This window comes from Notamacropus eugenii, chromosome 1 (genome assembly GCF_028372415.1).
Source record: "Notamacropus eugenii isolate mMacEug1 chromosome 1, mMacEug1.pri_v2, whole genome shotgun sequence".
Classification (NCBI taxonomy): Eukaryota; Metazoa; Chordata; class Mammalia; order Diprotodontia; family Macropodidae; genus Notamacropus; species Notamacropus eugenii.
Window position 1 is genome coordinate 282374037 of NC_092872.1, and position 22400 is coordinate 282396436.

General features: G+C 44.6%; 1 protein-coding gene across 1 annotated transcript in view; it reads right to left on the reverse strand.

Moving 5' to 3' along the window:
• Window positions 1-22400, reverse strand: part of ADAM12 (ADAM metallopeptidase domain 12) — a 357420-nt gene that overhangs the window by 13394 nt on the left and 321626 nt on the right. Inside the window, exons 19-21 of the mRNA XM_072629031.1 lie at window positions 20398-20539; window positions 18261-18369; window positions 11515-11670 (exon numbers count right to left, since the gene is read on the reverse strand). Coding sequence (XP_072485132.1) covers window positions 11515-11670; window positions 18261-18369; window positions 20398-20539 — 407 coding nt within the window. The remainder of the gene's footprint in view (window positions 1-11514; window positions 11671-18260; window positions 18370-20397; window positions 20540-22400) is intronic.

Sequence of the window (22400 nt, forward strand, 5' to 3'; positions counted from 1 at the left end):
CTCCTGCCCCATTTTAGTTTGAAAATAGCCAAGGAATTTTTGATATGCAGTTTTCTTTGTCGTCTCCTTGTGTTTTGTTTTGTTTTTTTTTATCACAAAAGCTAAATATAACCTTGTGTTGGTCAGTCTAACCCATCATTTTAAAGAATTTTCCATTCTTATCAGTTTCCTCCTGATTAAAAAAAAATGAATAAATAGATCTTGCTTATCAGGACTCATCTCTGCAAGGAGGAGAGATTGCAACAAAGGAGAACGCCAGAGATACTGAAAATATTCATGAAGCAATCAGGCACAGCAAGGGGGCAAAGGAAGCAATATTTGCTTGTAAATGCTTGGTATGTCTTTGGCTGGATGAGAAATCTAATGTGATTGTTGATGGGTCAGTAAAAGATTCCACCAAGGGAAATGGTTTCAGTCTGATTTTAAGTGAAAATACCAAATACTCTCAATTTTTCTGTTTCAAGAAGCAATAAAATAGTAACATAGTCTATAATTAGCAAACCACATTGGGTTTTTTAGACTGACATATTGCATGTGGGGTATTGTTTTTTAAGTTTCAAATGACTCCTTCTTCCTTCCCCTCCCTCCCTCCCTCCCTCCGTCCCTCCGTCCCTCCCTCCCTTCCTTCCTCCCTCCCTCCCTCCCTTCCTTCCTTCCTTCCTTCCTTCCTTCCTTCCTTCCTTCCTTCCTTCCTTCCACCCTTCCTCCCTCCCTCCCTTCCTTCCTTCCTTCCTCCCTTCCTCCCTTCCTCCCTCCCTCCCTCCCTCCCTCCATCCCTCCCTCCATCCCTCCCTCCCTCCCTTCCTTCCTCCCTTCCTCCCTCCCTCCCTCCCCTCCCTTCTTTCCTTCCTTCCTTCCTTCCTTCCTTCCTTCCTTCCTTCCTTCCTTCCTTCCTTCCTTCCTTCCTTCCTTCCTTCTTTCCTCCTCACTCCCTCCTTTCATTCCTCTCTCTCTCTCTGTCTCCATCTCTCATATAAATGGAAAACAAAATAAACATCACTTTGAATACTGTAGATGCTGAATTGCTGAATTGTCTTCTGCTGAAATATTGTATTCTCATAAATTATAATTCCCTGGGGAGATTTTGTTTCTTTTGTCTGTAATAGATGTTTAAAATATACTCAGTATTCTTGTCATACGAGTGGCTTGGTCTATGATACTGTTTGACCATCAAGACCCAAGGTGTTCCAACCAATGCTTTTTTTCCTAGTATATGAATAACCGCAAGGACCAGACAACTGCTGCTTAGTGGGCATTAGTAGGACTGTTCAGCTCATTGGGAAGTACAGGCCACGTCCTTCTACCTTTTCCAAATGCACCACTGGTGCACTGTCCCTGGTTTCTCCATTAATCTGATGACTCTATGATTTCTATCCCTCCAACAATGCATGGCAGAACCCATCCATGCAACTCATGTCCATGTTTTCCTATGCATCCACCATAGGGTGTCCAACAAATGTGCTGGGGTCTTCCCAGAGTTTTCTTTACATTACATGGGTACTAGAGGGGCCCCCATATCCACCCCCTTCTTCCCATCACATATTGCTCTGATGACATCTTTAGTAATGTTCTTCTTGGGGGGTTGATTCTTCATTTGTAATGGCTAATGGCCTGCTCATGCTCACCATCTACCACTGGCCTCTCTTCCTGATCTCATGGTGAGTAGATCACTCTGAGAGTGGTCACTCAGAGTCTGGCTCTCATGTCTGTATATCTGTATATCTGGGGAGATGCGATGGTGTAGTGAGCAGAATGCTGGAGCCTCTAACACTCACTCGTGGTCACTAACTTCTAAACTCATTTTCCTCCTTTGCAAAATGGGGCAGCAATAGTAGCTGCTGGGAGGATCCAGTGAGATCTTGTTTGCTGACCTTAAAGCGCTGTACGAAATGTTAGCTGTCCTTCTTCTTATTCCTCAAGTCTCACAGTTCCCTCAAGTCCTGAGCTGCAGGGGCTATTTAGAGAGAAGGGCAATGGAGAGACTACCCCCATGACATAATCAAAAGCTAAAGCCGTGAAATGATAAAGAACTGACTTTGGTCCAGGGAAGAGAAGGCAGAAGACTCTGTCCTAGAGGCGCCAGGGGTGGGGGATGATTTGTGGCTGTGAAACTTGCACATAACCTCAGGTTTTTGCAATTCAATTTGCTCCATAAAATGAAAAAAAAAATCAAGAAGCAGAACTCCTTGTGTAGATAGCTAACTCCCACTCTCCCCAGCCCCAGAGTGTAAGGAGCAGCATTTGGCCTCTTCTCGGATGTCATAGTGTGCTCTGAGGGCTGCCCCAAACCCTGTAGGTGGAACATCACACAATATCCTGCAATAATGAAGCTCAGAAACTTGTTCTGAAGCCAGGAAAAAAAGAGAAAGCAGAGTTAGTACAAGCCGTGACTGTGCTGGATTTGAACCTAGGTCTCTGGGCTTGCACTATTGTGCCACACTGCTTTGTGTGCCTGATGTTCAGAGGGGGCAGCCAACCCTTAGATTTCTGTGGTTTTCCCACTGACATCATCATGACTACAGAGTAACAGCCAGTTACCTTTGACCAAAAGAATTAGAAGGGATTTTGCAAAAATTAGTTCTGGAAATAGTACTCTTAATCATCAGCAGCATCCTAACTTGAGCCATGTCCCAATGGCATAGACTGCTGCTGGGTTATAGAAGCAGAGGCAGGATGGGCCAGGCAGCGTTGGGTTCAAATATCGATCTGTCACTCCTTGTGTGTCACTGAACATCTTTAGGTTTGTTTCCTCATCTGTCAAAGGTGAGGTTTGGACCGTAGGGTCCTTTTTGACATCATTTTGATTCCACGTTGATCTGCTAGGGATGCTACAATGATGAATACTTGTTTGGGGATGGAGATTGGGCTTTTCAAGCTCCCTTCTAACTCTAAGTTGTAGGAAATAATTCTTTCTTGGTCAAGTGTTCTTTCATCCAAATCATGTTAGTCCATGCCCCTGTGGCTCCCAATTACCCTTCATTTGACAGCTCTCCTGATCCTGGAGGACTGCCAGTTGACCTTTCTTTACCTGCCTTAATCTGGCATTGTTCCCAGGCCCATATCCTCCCTTTTCTCTTCCCTATTAGAGTCAAACAACTTCCTAACATTTCCCGAGAAACAGGGTTTGAAAAGAGACAAACTCAACTTCTCACAAAATGGTGTTATGTCAGTATTTTATCATAAGAACCATAGTGTGTCCCTGAGGCATTTGAAAGATGCAGGTGAGTATTACAGCAGCGACACCTTGAAGAAGTGGGATGAGTAAGAGGGATGGGCCATTTATGAACCGAAGGTTACCATTCCCCACATCTGAACAGCATTGTCACTCTGTTAAATGCCTAAGAATTGCTTATTGATCAGTTTTTTGCATAGCAGATTTAGAGAACTAAAAACACTGTTTTTGAGGAGGTAGGAAGCATGTTTCTGGAATGCGACACTGCATATCTTTGTTTAAGCTTCTAACCAATTAATCAGAGTAGCTTGCACAAACGATTTCACTTAAGTAGACCCTAATATTGTAATGACACAAAAACATTCACTAATTCTGCTTTCTGTCCCTAAGTCAAGAGTCTTGTATCCTGTCCAGAAATGCAGAATCTTCAAGCTCAAAGGGCCCCCAGAGGCCAACTAGTCCAAGTAGAATATCTGCAGAAAAAGACATGGGGATGACCCAAATTGCAAATTCTAGGCAAATCCAAGGAGTTGAATAGAAATGAAGAAAAAATATTAAAATAATATTGGATTAGTTCAGCAAATTTTGCCTGTAGATAAAGCAAGAAACAAAGTTTTTGAATATCTGGAATGGATGAAGATGTGAATAACCGAGATCCATAAAGATAGCTGGTTGGTTTTTTAAAAAAGACTGATTGGTGTTTCTGCTCTTTCTGATTCTGACCATCTTTGGGTTGAGCTGCCCAGTGTCTAAAAGCAGGATCACAGGTCAGTGACAGGAGGATGGAAGAGGAGACTAAGGCCTCAGTAGTCCATTAACTGAATGTATCAGCCATAGGTAAATTAACGAAGGTTGTTTCTCACAATGAAGCAAGAAACCAGAAAAATGATGATGGGCCAGACTTCTATGCAATATTTATTTAGGTCCAGATTTTCCAGTCCTAGGCCATGGGCAAATGACTATAGTTTAGGATGGCAATTTATCCTTCTTTTATAGAGGGGGAAATGAGATTCCTACAGAGTCAGTGACTTGTCCCTGGTCATACAGTTAGGGCGTGCTGGAGACGAGATTCTAACTTAGAGTTTTTTTTAAACTCTGGGCCCTAAACTTTTTCTCTGTGTGAATGTTCTGAATTCTTCCTTTACAAAAGCAGAATTCTAGGACCATGCTGAATGCATTTCTGGTATCAGGGAAAAGTGAATCTCATATGCTTAGTGATGGAAACCATTTAGAGATTAACTTCTCTGGGACCTGGTGAGACCATCACCATCACTCAGACAGGCACTAAACAATCTGCTTAACTCCATTGAGAGAATAGGCAGTATGAAGCCAAGAAGGGAATCCCAGCCACCAGTCAGCTCCCCAGCTGCCATTAAGGCCAAGCGTCATCCATATTAACATGGCCCGTCATTAAGTCCTGCTTCTGAAGAGCAGTGCTTCAAGGCATTTCCTATAATCCTTTGCTCTCCCATACAATTCTAAGCACTAGTCATGGCAAGCCTGGGCTATTGTATCCTCAACAGCTCCTGATGTCCAGCCTTCTTCACCTCCACTGTGTCCCATACTCAGGGCAAGGGAACCTAGACATGCTCCTTTTTCCCAAATCATCTTCTGTTTGCTGATCTGCCTACAAGTTGTATTCCCCAGAAGAAAGTGAGCATCTTTTCCTGGTTTGGTCAAATATTCCTAGCACCATTCTTGGCATACCTTAATGAGTGTTGGCTGTTGTTGTCAGCACTGGGATCTTATTTCAGACCTATGATTTCATCTGGGTATGGAACTCTGGGTGAGGAAACTATCTCCATTAATAGAGATTGGCAACTTATCAATAATCTTAAAGAGTTACCTGAAGACACTGAGGGACTTGCCCAGGGTCACACCACTAGTATGTGTGAGAAGAAGCATTTGAATCAAGGTCTTTCTGACTCTAAGTAAAGCTTCCTTTCTATCTACTACACTATGCTGTCTCTCAAATGCATTTTAAGTGACTTTACCAAGATATGCTAATGGACAAAGTATCCTCTGTCCTAGATCATACCTGGTGGATCCAGAAGAGGGTGGGAGATGGAACCAGAGGTTTGTCCAAAGGCAGTGAGTTTGGAGAGGAACATAGAGTGTGAGGGAAGGGAACAGACTCCTTGGATTATAGCAGAGAGGGAAACCATGAAAAATAACACTGAGGAAATAGGTAGGATCCATATCATCAAGGGCTTTCACTGCCAAGTTGAGAATTTTATATTTATTATAGAAGCATTATTAAGTGATTCCCATGGGCCAAGCACTGTGCTAAACATTTAAATTAGTATCTCATTTCTTCCTTATAACAACCCTGGAAGGTAGGTGCTACCTGCTTTACAGTGGAGGAAACTGAGGCAAACAGAGGTTCAGTGACTTGTCCATGGTCACACAACTAGGAAGGGTCTGAGGTTGGATTTGAATTCAGGTCTTCCTGAGGCCTGTGTCCTGTGACACCCCCTAAGATGGGGATGATGAGACTTTTTCTGCTGTTCTGATCTGATTCTAGGGTTTTACGATCATGAGAAGCAAAAGAAGGGGTCTTTTGGACTCTTTCCAGCTCTAACGTGAGGCTTGGAGAATGGGAATATGAGATCCCAATGGAAGATCTCTCCTCTTTGGGGATGACAAGACTCTCGGAAGCATAGGATATCACCAGGTCTGGGTTCCCAGGCATGAACTACCTCCAGCTCCTCTGAACACCTGCAACAAATTAACTCCTGCTTTTAACCATGTTCTGAGAAAGAGTGAACATGAAAGGTAGGGAGAGGGGCGGGGCACTGTACAGAATTTAATTGGCATCTTGTGCTCTGGATCTGGTCCAGATACATACCAGCCTGCTGGATGGGATGAGGATGTTCAATTTTTGATGCTTAAAAGGCAAACATTGCTCCAGAAAGAAGGGGATGAAGAAGAAGAGGAAGAAGGAGGAGGAGAAGGAGAAGAAAAAGGAGGAGGAAGAGGAAAAGAAGACAATAAGGAGAAGAATATTTTGTGTTTTGTTTTTGGTTTTATTTTTTTTTTTGGCTTAGTTTTTTAGTTTGCTCCAAAGGAAAAACTTCAAGGGATCCTTTTGTCCAACCACACTGCCCAAGAAAACCAGGCATCAGGGGGCAAAATCCAGTCTGGGGCTGGTTTGGATGAATTCCCTTGTAGAAGCAGCAGGCATTGCTGGCTGGACAAAATGAGAATGGGAGATGGCTGCATTGCCCAGATGATAAGCATGAGTGGTGAGAAGCACAATCAGGAAATCAGACAAGGAGCAGAGCCTTGTGTTACCTTTCTTTCTTTTCCTTCTTTTTAACCTACACTTACCATGCTGGGTCTGGAGTCAGGAGGATCTGAGTTCAAATCTAGCCTCAAACACTTACTAGCTGGGTGACCCTGGGCAAGTCACTTAACCTCTATTTGCCTCAGTTTCACCATCCATAAAATGGTAACATGATCACAGTTCCTTCCCAGGGTTGCTGTGAGTATAAAATGAAATAATCTTTGTAAAGTGCTTAGCACAGTGCCTGGCACATAGTAGGGGCTGTATACATGGTAGCTATCATTATTTTCCTTTTCTGCATTCCCACAGGCTGTTCCCCAGGCCTGGAATACATTCTCTCTCCATTTCTAACTTTTAAAGTTCTATTTTCCTTCATGGGTTTGTATAGTGCTTTAAGATTTGTACAGCCTTTTACAAATATGAACCTCATTGTACCTTTACAACAACTCCATGAGACAGGGACTTACTATAAACCAGGCCCTGTGCTAGGTACTGGGAACACAAAGCTAAAGCGAGAATGCCTGCTTTCAAGGAGATGACATTCCATCAGGGACACACATGTACAAAAATAAACCCATGTAGACAGAATACAAAATAAAGCCGAGTGCCTCTGGGAGGGAGGGCCCTTCAGATTGGGAAATTAGGAAAGGGGTCATGGAGAAGTGGGTGCTCAAATTGCATCTTAAAGAAAGAAAGAGCTTCCCTGAGACTCGGGGAAGGAGGGAGCCCAGGACAGGCATGGGAGACAGCCAATGAGCAAGGTGAGGAAGAAAAAGAGTGCCGGGTCTGAGGAGAGAAAGAGTCAGTGTGGCTCCATTGCCAAGTGCAGGAGGGTTAGTAATGTCCAGTGACACTGAAAGGATGGGGTGGGACGTGGTTTTGAAGATTTAAAAGAGCCAAATAAAAGAATTTCTATTTGATCCTGTCTGTCCATGTTCGTCTGTCATTTTCAAAGACCATGACATCAAAGAAATGATGACATGATTTGCACTTGACTTTGTTTTGAGTGAGGGAGGGTTGTGCAGGTCACCAGCCTCACTTTCTTCTCCTGAGCCATCTGGATCCAGGGACCAGATATTCATGAGGATGACTAGAGATGTCCCAGGATGCAATGGGAGACCTTGGCCTATTCAGGTACTCACTTAGAGTGAGGTAAGGTCATTTAGTAAATAAACCTCTCTAAGAAGTAATCAGGGAATGGCTCCTATAGGGAGTCACTGCAATTTATTGAGTAGGGGAGGGACATGGTCAGATCTGCACCTAAAAATGTTTTGGCAACAGTGTGTGGGATTGACTGAAATGGTGAGAGCCTTGAGACTGGAAGACCAATGAGGAAGCTGACACATTAGTCCAGGGGAGACGTGATAAGGGCCAGAACAAAAATAGTGCTTGTGTGACTAGAGAGAAGGGAATGGATCCAAGAAATGGTGTGGAGCAAGGCAGGCAATTGCTCGGACAATTGGGGTAATGCCTGAAGAACAGTGGTGCTTTCTGCAGAACTGGAAAAGTCTGGAAGAGAGGTAGGTTGGGTAGGGAGGAGATAATGATAAGTTAGATAATAAGATAAAGATAAAAAGACAGTAATAAAGCTCAGCTGGGGATATGCTGAGCTTAGATAACATGAACATTCAGTTTGACATGTCTGATGCACAGGTGGAAATGTGAGACTGAAGGTCAGGGAGAGGTCCAGTTTGCTATGTAGAACTGAGAGCCATCTGTAGAGAGATACAGATTAAATCCATAGGAATGGGTGAGGTTATCATATCAGAGAATGTAAAGATAGAAGAGAAGGGAACACCCAAAATTAGGGGGTTTGAGCTGAATGAGTCAGAAGAGGAAACTAAGATGGCGCAGTGAGACATAGGTAAGAAGAAAAAAGAGGAGAGAGATGTGTCATAAAAATCTAGAGAAGAGAAGAAAGCAGGACAACATGATTGGCAATAGTGTCAAATGGAGCAGAGAGGTCAAGAAGCATAAGGCCTGAGAAAAGATCATCTGATTTCATAATTAAGAGATCAATGGTATCTTAGAGGGAGCAGTGTCTGTTAACTGATGATCCATTCTGAAGCCAGATTGCAAATGGTTGAGCAGAAAGTGGAGGCCACAAGCATAATTAGTTTTTCTTAGAAAGTGTTTGAGGAGAAAGAAGGGAGTGGATATCCAGGATGAGAGTCTGAAGGGTTCAGAGGGTCTAGTAGTGACTGTAATATGAGGATGGAGGAGACTGGCATATTTGAAGAGTTAAGAGAAAGAGCCAATGAAAAGGGAGAGATTAAAGATTCGAGGGGAAGCTAAACGAGGAGAAGACAGAAGGGGACTGGATCCTTGTTACATGCAGAGGGGTTGGCTTGAGTGAGGAGGCCACCTCATTATCAGGGGCTGTAGGAAAGGAGGAGAGAGTTGTCAAAGCAATCTGAGGTGAAGCGAAAAGTAGAAGGACCTCCTCATGAATGACCTTCTTTCTCTGTAAAGGGTGAGATAGGACCCCAACTGAAAAGAATGGGGAGAAAGGGAGATGTGGGGAGCCTAAAGAGAGAAGGTTTGGAATGGCCTTTGGGTAGAATGGGATGGAGAATAAATTAGGATCTAGTAAACCCCCAGCAAAAAACAAAAACTGGCAGTAGACCTGGTCATCTTTGTTGCATGAATAGGAGAAGAGGAGGAGGTGGTGAGAATAATTCAGGGTCAAGCCTTAGTTGAGGCAGGAGTGGCATTAGAACAAGGGAGTGAGGGATTGAGAGGAGAGGAGAGGAGAGTGTAGTGTTCAACAGTGCCACCACTGGCTGAGATTGAGAAAGGAGGAAAGCGAAGTCAGAGCAGGAGAGATAGCCTGGGAAAGTTCTGAACGTGCATGGGCCAGTGGTCTCATGAGGATGAAGAATAGAGTTGGGAGGGCTGAGGCAGAGGAAAATGAGGAGCAATGAGAAGCCATGATCAGATGGTGATGGAGGAGGAACACCTGTGGCTGATGGCAAGCTCTAAGGGCTGTAGAAACAAGGAAATGGTCCCCTGTGGGTGTGCTGAGGTGGAGTGGAGAAGAAGGTCGTGAGGTTCAAGGAGAATGAAGACCTGGGGGGTTAGAATGTTTGGGGAGCATTGACCAAATAACATGTGTGGAAATCCTTTACTACAAAGGCAAATATTGTGAAGGAGAAGACAGTGAGACCTGAGAAAGGGGCTCCTCCCTTCAGAGCTGGGGGCCAGTAGACCACTAACACCAGTTTGGACAGGGAGAGAGACATAACACAAACTTCAAAGGAGAGATTACAGAGTGATGACCTTAAAGGGAGAGGCTGGAAATGGAGGTTCAGAGAAAAGAGCATTATGCCCCCTCCTCAGGACAGGTGTGAAAGGGAGCATGAGAGAGGGTGTCCCCAGTGCTGGAGAATCAGAACTGTAGTGTTTTCTGGGACCAAAGCAGGTCTCTGTGAGTGCCAGAAGGCTGAAGGCGCCCAAGAGATAAAGGTCTAAAATGAAGGGAAGTTTGTTCATTTTGAAAGGGGAATTGTTGGGGGTGTAAGCTCAGTTCCATGTGGACAGTCTCAGGCGGGTAAAGGTGAGAGCTTCTAAACCTTAGAGTTCTCATGAGGCCCCCCAGGAAACAGCAGGGAATTGAGGAGTGAGATCTCATGTATTTCCGCCTCTTCCCATGAGAAACGTGATGGGAGAGAGCATCCCCGCCCTCGAGACTGGCCCAGATCTGGGCACACCTATTGTTATCTAACAGGCACGGTATTCAGGTGCAAACTACGAGGCAGGAGAGCTTAAGTAGGGTCAAGGAAGCCTGAAGGCGCTCTTAGCGCTGAGGGGCCCTTACAGGACAGAAGGCCCCTTTTCCTCTCTTCGCTCTTCCCTCTCCCCTCTCTCCCCACTTCCACTTCTGCTTTCATTCTCTTACTGTAAGATCTTTGCCTCCTTGGGAGATTTCTCTCTCTCTCCTAAGGAAGAGTTCCCCCTGCACATGTAACCAGGACCCTGAATAAAGCCTAACCCTTGTTCGACTCCGGAAAGTCTCTTCTCTCATACATTTATCCGGTTTGGCCAGCCGAAGACCTGTGATAGGTAAGGTAAGACTCGGGTAGCCCTCAGGCCTCTAGGCCTGGCAGGGAATTCCAAAGGCAACATTGGAAAGGTGAGTAGTGTTGGGGTGGGGCGTGGAGGGCAAGGTTTGAGAAAGATGGGAATGAGAGAATGGAAGGTGGAGAATGGGAGGTGTTCTGGTTTACTCTTAGGTGGGCAGCGATGGCAGTGATTAAACATCTCTGGGATTGGGAGAGTAATAGGCAGTGTGAGTTTGCCAGCCATAGAGGGTAGCAGAGGGTGGGAGCAGCTCCAGGGAAGAGGGTTGCTAATTAGAAGATTAGGATGCTCATAGTCTTGGAGGCTCCACCTTGGGGTCTTAGCTAGAGTCTATATCCAGGGAGGTATAGGGTGGGGCTGGAGCTGGAGTCTTCTCTTCACTCCCTACCTTCCATTATATTTCTCAGTGTTTCTTCTTTACTCATTTTTTACTTTTATAGTCTCAGGACCGAGCATGGGGGTCTGAACAGAGATGCTCCATCAGCATTTATTGTCTTGAATTGGACCAAAGCCCTTCCCAATCTCTCTAGACCTCACACAGCCCTGTATTTGCACCTCGCTAATGCACTCACTGTGTGAGGCCATATATTACAGTTATTTGTGTTTGTCTCTCGTCTCCCTACTGGACTCCATATTTCATGTCTCATCTACATTTTCTTTGTGGCTACCCCACAGCTGGACCAGCGCTTGGCAGGCACTTGGTGCTTAACAAGTGTTTGTTGACTGATGCCAAGTTTCACCCCAAATGCCTATAAATCCCTAACAATAGAAAGCAACCTGCAGCTTAGCAAATGTCCTAATCAGGCTAACCTGAGATGCTAGAAGCTGAAATAAAAGACAAACGATTAATCAAGGACAAAATGGTAACCTGCAGTTGCAAGCTCAGTGGAAATAGGCAAGATGCACACAAGACATTATTACATTCACTGCTCACCTTTCGAAATAATGAAATATAGAGTAGCAAGGATGGGCATACCTGGGCCTGTCTGATTGGAGGATGGACTGGGAGGGGTCTCACAGGCACATTCTGATGAAGGGGCCGCAGGAGGTGAGGAGGAGAAGAGCCAAGGGTCTTGACTGGGTCGCTGATGTCGATATTCTGATACTTTGGTAATCTTCTGCAATTTTCCTTCTGCCCAGGACAGAACAAGAAAAATCACAAAGTTAGGGCGACTGTAGGTCAATGTAAACAATGGGAGGCGTGACTGATCACCTAGAATCAGGAAGAAGCTGGGGGTGGGTGAATATGGAATGAGGAGAAGTAAGAAAACCAACCAACTTTATTTAGAGGGGCAGTCTGATGAGTCCTGGACTCCGTGACTGGTTCCTTTGGGCTGGTTAGGGTAGGACCCATAGCTCAAAGATGCTTCCAGAAATACTTAAGCACTGTGCTACAGAGGAAGTCTTAGGTTGGGAATTGGAGTTGGGTAGGGCCATTTGGAGAGGAGCTCAAGTGAAGTGCAACCATGGTGGGGAGGGTGGTGTGAGGGAAGAGGGAGGAAACACCTCCTGTTTAACTATTTTTGTGGTTGCTGAGTCATTTCAGTTGTGGCTATCTCTTCATGACCCCATTTGGGGTTTTCTTGGTAGAGATCCTGAAGTGATTTGCCATTTCCTTCTTCAGCTCATTTTACAGATGAGGAAACTGAGGCAAACTGGGTTAAGTGACTTGTCAAGGGTCACACAGATACTAAGTGTCTGAGGCAACATTTGAACACAGGTCCTACTGATTCCAGGGCTAGGGCTGTGTCCAGTGAACCCCCTAGCTGCCCTGTTTCTAACTAGTGGCTACGCTCAACTGTTTCTATGCTGCCAGGCAGCTGCTGTCAGCACCTCTGAGAGCCAGTCTCCTCATTCCAGTTAAGACCTAACTCTAGTTAGGTTTTTCTGAACCCAAGTCTTGAAGGATGAAACAACACCCGAACATAAATGTGAGATGAATGGATAAGTCTATGGATCAGTGCTGGTACTAGCCTTAGAAAATATGCAAATAAATGGCACAGTTAGAGCATGTGATGAAATGTCTAGGTTGATAACAAGCTGTTATTCATAAAGAAATGCCAAGTTGATTGGGATAAAACCCGGAAAATCTCACTAGGGTGTGCGAATGGAGAGAGGCAGTGGATGAATGGCAATGTAGGCAAACACAAACACTTTTGCCTGTGCCAGACAAAATGATTCATGTTATGCTTGCAACATCGTGACTTTGGAATCTCTTAGCCCCGCCAGGCTGCTCCCTGCAGACATCAGCTCAAAGTGTAGCAGAGACCAAAAAGGATAATGAAAGATGAGGCACTTTGGGAATCAGTGCTCAGGATTTTGTCTCTTTAATGTTTCCAAGGTTCTTTTCCCACGGTGGCCTGCCTTGTGGGGGCAGCAGTACAAAGGTAACCATCCCAATTTTCAGAATTGCATTAGAAACCAAAGAGAACTCAAGATCCTGTGTTTAGATATCCTGTGGGACAGATCACCTGAAATATTGTGTGTAGTTCTGGTCCTAAAGGTCCAGATCAGGGTGACAAAGGTGATACAAGGAGAAAGAGAGAAATGAAACAGACTAGGACACCCCTTTTCCCCCTACTTTTGAAAGGTGAAGGCAGGGAGGGGAAATAATATAACAGAAGGAAAGGGTAAAATGGATTTAGTCACCAAAGTTCAGAATCTTAGCTCTAGTAGAACATAAGCTCTTTGAGGGCAGGAAATGTTTCACTTGTATCTTTGTATAAGGTACTGTCCCTTTAAGGTACTGCTAGCACTCTTATGGGTCAGTTTAGTGCTGAAAAGGGTAGAAAAAGTACTTTTGCATAAATCAACTTGAAGGGTTGTGAGATGTGTTATTGTTATCAGATGAAAAGTTTTACGTGTAATGGAAATAAGAAAACCATTTTGGTTTAATAAAAAACTACTAAAAATCCATGTGTAAAAAATAGTTTTCAGATCATCAGATTTGAGCAGTTTGGGGCTGAAAGTGAACTGTAACCTAGACATAAAGACTTAAATTCTCTTGTAAAGGATGTAGAATGATGCTTTGTTTGTATGTGGACAGTCTGGTGGTTTGAAGAGGGCAGGGAAATCACTTCTATTTATTAAAAACTAACAAAAAGTGAGTATAAAGAAGTTTTCAAAGACAGTCTGTGAGAGAGGAACATTTTGCAAGGCGCTGTGGTCTCTCAGTGGCTCCTCATTTGTCTGGCTGTGATAAGACTTAAGAAGGTAAAATTCGCAAAATGAAAAAATGGCATATAACTGTTTGGGGAGAAAGATATGATTCAATCCAGATCATTTCTTGTATAGAAGGGATTGGATGAGTTTTTACTTCATGGCAGGTGAGTCACTGAGAACTAAGGGGCAGTGATTTAAGCCACTGAAAGTGTGTGAAGAAGTTGAAGAATATTCAGCAGAGGTTTTTAAGTCAGCTGTAATAGAGCTAATTAGAGGTACTTGAAAAAAACAATATCAAGAACATTTAACTAAAAAAAAGATTTGACTACTGGTCTCTTATTGGCTGAATAAAGACTATAGCTGCTTTGCTGTATTGGAAGAAGAGTTTCTGGTCCAGGTATTGCCCTTTAGTGCCACCTAGAATTGGAGAGAAGTGAAACCTCCCAGAAAGACTTCATGCATTCTGAGAAGGAAAAGGAGAAAAGGGAAAGACAGGTCATGCAGCTGCTTTGCTGTACAGGAAGAGATGTTGAACTCTAATTGGATAATGCAGAATCATGACACTGAAGAGCTGGTCAGATTTGTTTTCCTTTCCTCAAGATCCAACCTGCATTGTTTTGCTATGAGCCCTGTATGGTACAATCTGATCAGATGATGCCTCTCCTTGGTGAGTGGATAGCTAGTTGAGCTTGTATGTATTGAGCACAGAACCCAATCTGATGAGCTGCACACATCTATGGCTTAAAAGGAATAGTTAGCTAAATCAGCAGTGGAACACTTTCCCAACACCCTTTTCAAGGTGAATGAAAGTTGAAAGAGCTTATAAATTCTTCATTTGTTTGAGAGTTAAACCTGAGTGAACAGTGGTGAGGAGCCACAAACAGTAGAGAAGCACATTTGTGTCATGCAGATGTTCTTGAATGGAGTGAGGCCATTCAAGCCTGCAAACCAGATTTATGAGTTAGCTTGAAAACATAGGTTTTCCTTATGTGTTTCCTTGCCAAACTTGTGCCAGTGTGTACCCACTCTCCTCCTGGTGGGAGAGCATGATCCAGCTTTATGTGTGGATTGTGATACACTTATTATTTTTACATTATTTTCATATATGAACAGCTGTGAAGTTCTTATTTTTATTGCTTTATTATTAAAATGATTATATTTAACATTAAAAAGTCATCAGTGTGAGTGATTTGTTTGTGGCACCGCTGGGTGACTGAATACTAATGGAGCGAATATAAGAGGAGTTTATAGCCCCCCAACAAGGCTGGTTGTCCCTAGACCCTTGAGAAAACTTGAGTGCAATTTTGAAGGCATTCATGCCTATCCTGTGTCCCAGAAACAAGTTTGGAATGGGAGATCGTGGCCTTTCTTGAATGATAGCGACTCCCAAAGGGTCAGAATGTCCTCCAAACATCTTTTGTTTCTTTTTTAAAAAACTATTGACCACCCAGGAGTTTATCTATTTTCCCTTCTTTAACTCTTCTTAGGCTTCCTTCTCTGGGAGGAACCTAGGTTCCTAGGTTCTCTAGGTTCTCTCAGGAACCCAAACCTGCCAGTGACAGTTAACACTCTGCTAATAAACATTTTTTAAAATCTACTGTATGCCATGTACTGTGTGAAGCTCTGGGGACATAAAGAAAAGGAAAGAACAGTGTCTTTTCTCAGTTCTAATGCGGGAGATAACATGCAGACAACTGTGTACAAACAAGCTCCATGAAGGATAAACTGTGAAGGAACCAGAAGAAAGGGAGACTGGGGAAGACTTTCTGTAGAAGATGAGACTTCACTGGGACTTGAAGGAAGCAGGGGAAAGGGATGGGAAAATACATTTATCAAGTGCTTGCTGTGCTAAGTATTTTATAAATATTATGAGTCAGGAGATGGAGACCAGGAGGGGAAACATTCTGGCATGGGGGAGAGCCGGTAACAATGCCTGGAGTCTGGGGATGAAGAGCAAGGATGCTGACGTCATTGAACTGGACAGCATGTGGGGCTGGAGTATAAGGTGGAGGGTGTGTGTCGGGGCAGGTTGTGAAGGGCTTTGGGTTTCCAATGGAGGATATTAGATTTGATACTGGAGGTTAGAAGGAGCCACTGGGAGTTTAATGAGTAAGGAGGGGTGACATGGTCAGATCTGTGCTTTAGAAAGGTCAAGGTGACAGCTGACTGGAGAATGGACAGGAGTGGGGAGAGCCTTGGGCAGGCAGAGCCACCAGCAGGCTACCCAATTGTCCAGACAGAAGAGTGAGGAGGTGTACCCCTGCCCCTTGTGAGAGAAGTGAGGGCTCCACTGTGAGTAGCCTCCCAGGAGCATTTGTCTTCTGGCCCCTCACACAGAGCCTGACACATAGCACTACTGGTGCTTATGAAAAGTTTATCGATTGACTGATTGGTTTCCATGCATACTGTTTGTCCTAAAAAGAGTGTGAGCTTCATCAGAGCTGGTCCCATTCTGATTCTGTCTTTGCACACCCTTCTTCTAATCCCATACCTGATGGACAGATAAGACTGATTTGTGTCTTTGAATCTGCGGTGCCAATTTGCACAGTCAATGGATAGAATAGAAGTGAATCAGAGCCAGGAGGCCTCTGTTGGAGCTCAGAAGTTAATTTATAGAAAGTAAGAGGAAATGCTGATGTATTACAGCACCCCTTGGAGGTGGCCCAGAGGGGAAGAAAAAAGGCTCAAGATGAATCCAGAGATCAATAGCATTTAAAAAAGTAGACTAAGGATGTCTGGGAGAATAGTTTATCCCTTTGGAGGTTGACACCATGTTCTCCAATCACAAACGTGTTTTCAGGGACACAGTACCGGCACAGATGACTTCAACAGTGTGGAGTTTCTTAGCCTGGTGTTGTGGGTGAGGGGGTAGCTAATTATATATAATTATGTAGGAGCATAGACTCAGAGTTGGAATGGACCACTCAGAGGTCATTTTGTCCCATCCCTTCATGTTACATAATAAACTGGAGCCCACAGAAGGTAAATGACATATCCAAAGTGACACAGTCAAGATCTAGCTACCACCAAGAATCTGATCTGAGGTCCTGCTGTCTCACTCTGCTGTCATTTGACCAAAGATAGAATGAGACTGACCTCTCTGATGGAAATGGAATCTCTACAATCCTTCCCCATTTGGGGATTAGGACAAGGTTGGGTAGTTTATTGACTTCTATATCATTTAAAATAATTTAATAACAATGATTTCTTCTGGATGTACAGCTAAGAGTTAAGTCTAGACCTCTTTTTGCTACACCACACTGTCTCCTGCCAAGCCTTTAATAAAAAGTGTTGGTGAAGTAAAAATTTGGATGGAGAGTCTCCCACAGCTGCCATTTAATTCAACATTTATAATAATTCAATAATAAATAATCCTTAATGAATTCAACATTTATTAAGTACCTGCTATATGACTGGTACTGTCCTTGGTGCTGGGCAGACAAGGACAAAAGTCAAACAGTCCCTGTCCTCATAGACCTTCCATTCTTTTGTGGGGGAAGAGAGATATGCACATACAAAGAAGTACAAACTACAGGGACTTTTCCAAGTCTTAGCTCATTTTTAAGTTTTAATACCTTTAACAGCTTAAAGCTCCCCGAAGGCTTTGGGGACACCCTGTATATGCAAAGGAATCACAATAGGGATAGAGACCTAATGCGGGGGCGGGGGGGAGAGGGAGGAGGGAGCAGGAGTGGGCAGCTCTTGGTGCTTTGAAGGAAGCTGGTGATGCTTCCAAGATCATGCTGATCCCCAGTGCCTTTTTAATTCAGAGCGAGATTGCTAAAGTGGCCCTGGGTGAGTCCTTGAATATACCCATTCCTGTTTTCTGGGATGATTTCTTCCAGCTTCTCCCCTTTCCAGGCCATCCTTTCCAGAGCCACTTAAATAATATTCTTACAGCACACGTCTGACCACACGAGTCCCTTGCTTAGGGATTTTCAGTGGCTCTCCACTGCTTCTGAGTTAAAATACAAAATCCTTAGCTCGGCAGCAAAAGCCCTTCACAAGCTGCTTCCTGACCATCATTCCTCTTCACACATTCATTCAGCTAAATTAACCCACTTTTGTTCCCCAAATTCCGAATTCCTTTTCTCACTGCCACACCTTTGCCCACAAGGCTGATTCTGTGTGGGGACTGAGGGTCTTGAATGCTCTTGAGTTCTTGAGTATTTTAGAGGTAATAAGGGGGCACAGTGAATAAAGTGCTGGAATCAGGAAGACCTGAGTTTGAATCCAGCTTCAGACACTTTCTAGTTATGTGACCGTGGCAAGTCACTTCGCCCGTGTTTGCCTCAGTTTCCTCAGCTATAAAATGGGATAATAACAGTACCTATTCCCCAGGGTGTTTGTGAGAATACAATGAAATGACATGTGTAAAGTGCTTAGCAGAGTGCTCGACATGTAGTAGATACTATATAAATCATGATTCCCTTTCCCTTCCTTTGCCTTCCCCCACCCCCAGGAATAACTTTGCTGGCAGTGACATCTATGCTGTCCCTGGACCTCCTTTCTGCTTCATCCCTGAGCCTGGCAATGCCTTGGTACCTTTCACACACTCACCTTTGTCATATTGGGGTGTGGGGGTTTTCTGAGCAGACCGTGGCTGAGGTTTGTGGTCCGGGTATGATTTGGCTCCATAACTCTGGATGGCCGAGCAGGACTCACACACCTGGAACACAGGGACAGTCAGTGTGGATCAGAAGCTTCCCAAGGCAAGACCTCCTAGCGTCTCCTTTGGATTTGCTTGGAAAGGTTTTTCTCTTCTTTTCTTCATGCAGCGTGGTAAACGCTCAAAGTAAAAATTATCTCATACTCTTCCAAGATTAAAAATAAATATTGATTTTGGGAAGCCACTAGTCTGTTAAATTAGTTCTTCAACGCCTGCAGACCCAGCTTCATAACTCCCAAGAGACTATCCTAATGAAGCCAGCGTTTAAGCAATAATGACCCCAAATACAGAGGGTTTTCTCTCTCTTTGGTAGGTTTGGATCAAAGACCACTTCTGGTGATGAAAATATTTCAAGCAAATGAGAAATCAAGAGCAAAGCTCTGTGTGTGTGTGTGTGTGTGTGTGTGTGTGAGTATGAAATAATCATATATATGTGTGTATATGTGTATGTATGAAATAGTCATATATAGATATGTATGTGTGTGTATGTGTGTGTATGAAATAATCACATATACATGTATGTGTGTATATGTGTATGTATGAAATAGTCATATACAGTCATAGATATGTATGTGTGTGTATGAAATAATCATATATGTGTATATGTGTGTATATGTGTATGTATGAAATAGTCATATATAGTCATATATAGATATGTATGTGTGTATGTGTGTATGAAATAGTCATTATATGTGTGTGTGTGTGTGTGTGTGTATGACTCCTAATTAATTTAAGGGGATGAAAAACTCAATCCGAGGACTTGAATCAAAGGCCACATAACTTATTTCTGCACTGGTACATAAGTAGTTGCAGGGTCAAGAAGAGGTACCCTTGACATAGCTGGGATCCAAAAGAACACTTCAGAAAACTTGCCCGGTGATGAAGAAACCCAATGTCCAGGGGAGCTGGATGGCACCTTCCACCTCAGAAGGGTAACCACCTTCCCACCCATGAGGAGAAGCTTGCCCAGGAGGGCCAGCCTTGGAATCTCAAACCTGGGAGGGCCCTAGAGGCCATAAGATCCAGTTTCTATCTGACCTAGAAGCCCTTCGACAGCCGGGGTCCAGGGAGTGTGACACCATGGGTGCTGGAAGACCTCTGGCGCCTCACCAGGAGTGGTGGTCCAGACTCTGCTGCAGGCCTCCTGAGGCAGTCCCCTGCCCTTTGAGACAGACTGCACATGTCAGGGAGCTCTGCCTTCCACGGAGCAATATTTTTTGTTCCTTCCACTAATAACTGCTCCTAGACTTGCCCACTGAGGACCAAGCAGAGTCTGACCAATTTTTCTCAGGGTAGCCCTTTAAATTTTAGAAGCTGGCTCTGCCCCTGCCCCAGAATCTTTTCTTCTCCAGGTTAAGAACCCCCAAGCCTTTCTATGTCAAGCAAAAATATACAGGATGGGAAAGTCATGACCAGTCACCATCCCTGTATGACAAAAGAGGGAAGAATTAGGAGCAATGGGTGGAAGGTTCAAAGAGGGAAATTCTGGTAGTGAAAACACCTTCTAATAATTATTCCAAAGTAGGAAAGGGCCTGTCTTGGGAGGTGGTGAGCTTCCTGACATTGGAGGGTTCAAGCAAAGGCTGGAGGATTCCTGGTTTTGGAAGGGATCCTGGTTCAGGTGAAGGTTGGACCAAGAGTATTGGAGGTCCCTTCCAACTTGGAGATTCTATGTTAGAAGTTCTTGTACAGCCTGGTCTCTAAGCTCTTCCCCTCTCTAGACACACTTGCCTCATTAACATCTCTCTGGGTCAGCTTGCTGATGTAGTGGATAGAATGCTGGTTCTGGAGCCAAGAGGACCTGAGTTCGAATTCATCCTCAGACACTTGACACTTATAGCTGTGTGACCCTGGGCAAGTCACTCAACCCTGATTGCCTCACTAAAAATAGCAACAAAAACTTAAAAATATGTCTCCTCAAATATAAGCTCTCCCACTGAATGTGGTAAGACTCCAGAGGTGCTCTGACTCGAGCAGCTCTCTCCTGCTACTTGCTAGAAAGGTCAAGAGAGAAACCATTCAGGGTACCTTAGTTTTTCAATCGTTGTCTTCGTCTTTTTGTTAGTAAACAGTAGCCGGATCAAGGTTTTCCTCTTGAGATATGTGACAAAGCCAGCGGCCAGAAGGCAGAGAAGTGTCACCAGGATGCCCACAGTCAGACCTCGCTTATCTGAAACAAACCCCATTTGCCTTCTGTCAGGAGGCCATTATAATGAAATACGTGATATGTCAAAAAACTGACATTTACAGCAGAACCCACTTGAAAGGAACCTACAGAGATGAAGTTAGTAAATCATGCCATGGACACCTAATAAATTAGTCTTAGAGTCATGTTTAACTTCAATCTATACTCTCATCATTCACTGCTGACAACTCTGAAAAAAAAAGCAGCAAGTCAGGGTAAGGTCCCTGTGCTGGCCACCTAGACACCCAAGCTGATGGCCTCAGAAAGTATCAGGACAGGCAGCAGAGAAGAGAGGGTCCTTGAGCTGCGACCCATCCCCATAGCCCGAGCCTTCAGCTTCCTTCCTTACTCTCTCATCCGCTCTCAAGGAGCCCCCCTCCCCCCTCTCCCCCACCAGGGAATGATTGTCTTATCTGCTGGAGGTTTTCTGAATTCTTTGGAGAGACTCTTTCTTTCTGGACAGTGTCAAATAATAGACATGTTCTCCCGTCCCCAGTGCCCACCCCCACAAACTGCGACTTAAAGGAATCACTCACAAGATTGCTTGTTTTAGTTATTTCAGAAACCCCAAGATACAATTGTTGATGGCAAAAGAGGCCTTTTGGGAGAGTGGCTCAGTCTGCTTTCCCTGCAGAAAAGAGGCAGCTGGCCAGTGTCTTTAGCTGGCTCGTATTTTTGTTATCTAAGACACTTCTCCATGTTCTTCCTGCCTCCTGAACATTTGGTGCTCATTAGAACATGCCAGAGAGAACACCCCCAGCTGGAGTGAAGCGCGTAGCAGTTCAAGTCAGTGAGTGTCCCTGCTCTGGACACTGGGGCAACACGGACCAAGAAGGGCCTGAACAGAGACCATCATGGTGAAGAGTGGGGATCAGTGACAAGGGAAGATAGGGAAGGGGGTGAAGCCCAGACAGTAGTGATGGCCCAGAAGGACCACAGAGGAGACATAAAGCTTTGCAAGCCAGAAAGCTCCTCTGTCCCCACTGGCCTCAGGAGGGAAGCTGTGGGAGAGGTGGAAGGACAGGAGCTGCCTGGACCCCAGAAAGGGAATTTCTGAGTATAGGATCTGGGTGATGGAGTGTGACAGAGGAATGGAGTGTGGAGGAGTGATGGAGGAGATGAAGAAGACAGAGGAGACCTGAGAAGGGAAAGGACAGAGACAGCTGGGCCTGGAGGGTCCTTGCCAAGAACATTGAGGTCCCTGAGGATGATGGTGAACAGAGGGTGAAAAGGGAGGCTGAGTGCCAGATGCCAAAGTCACTGCAGAAGGTGCCAGGGGTTCTGGCTATCTGTGGGTTACAGTGAGAAGAGAAGGAAAGGGTGAAGAGATCCCATGACCTTGACTTCCAAAGAGGGAAGTTTTGTTGATGAATAATGACAAAGCAAAGGCCTAGAAGTGGCCCCAGATAATAGAGAGCCTCTGAGAACAATGCTGGTGGAGCTCATGGTTAGGTTCCAGTGGGGAGTCCTTAGGGTACAGGTTTGACCAAGTGGACCCTGAGTCTACCTTGAAAGTCAGAGAGCCTGGGACTATGTCACCTACCCTGGGGATACTTGGAAGAGGTGTAAGGGGGAGGGGAGCACAAGGAAACCAGTCATCATTGGAGAAGGTGGAGAGACGGGGGGACCTCAGGAAAAACCAGGCACTTTCAGCCAAGTAACTTTCCTTCTCTTTCACAAAGGTTTGGCCAGGCAGGCCCCTAAGCTTGGGGGTGTCTGGAGGTGGGGACAAGCCTTTTGGAGATCAGAACCTCCATGCCAAAGGTGGCCCACATAGCTCTCTGCACAAAGCAGGTGTGTAACCTTGCCCCTCCCACACAAAGGCCCCCAATCTATGTGTTGATGA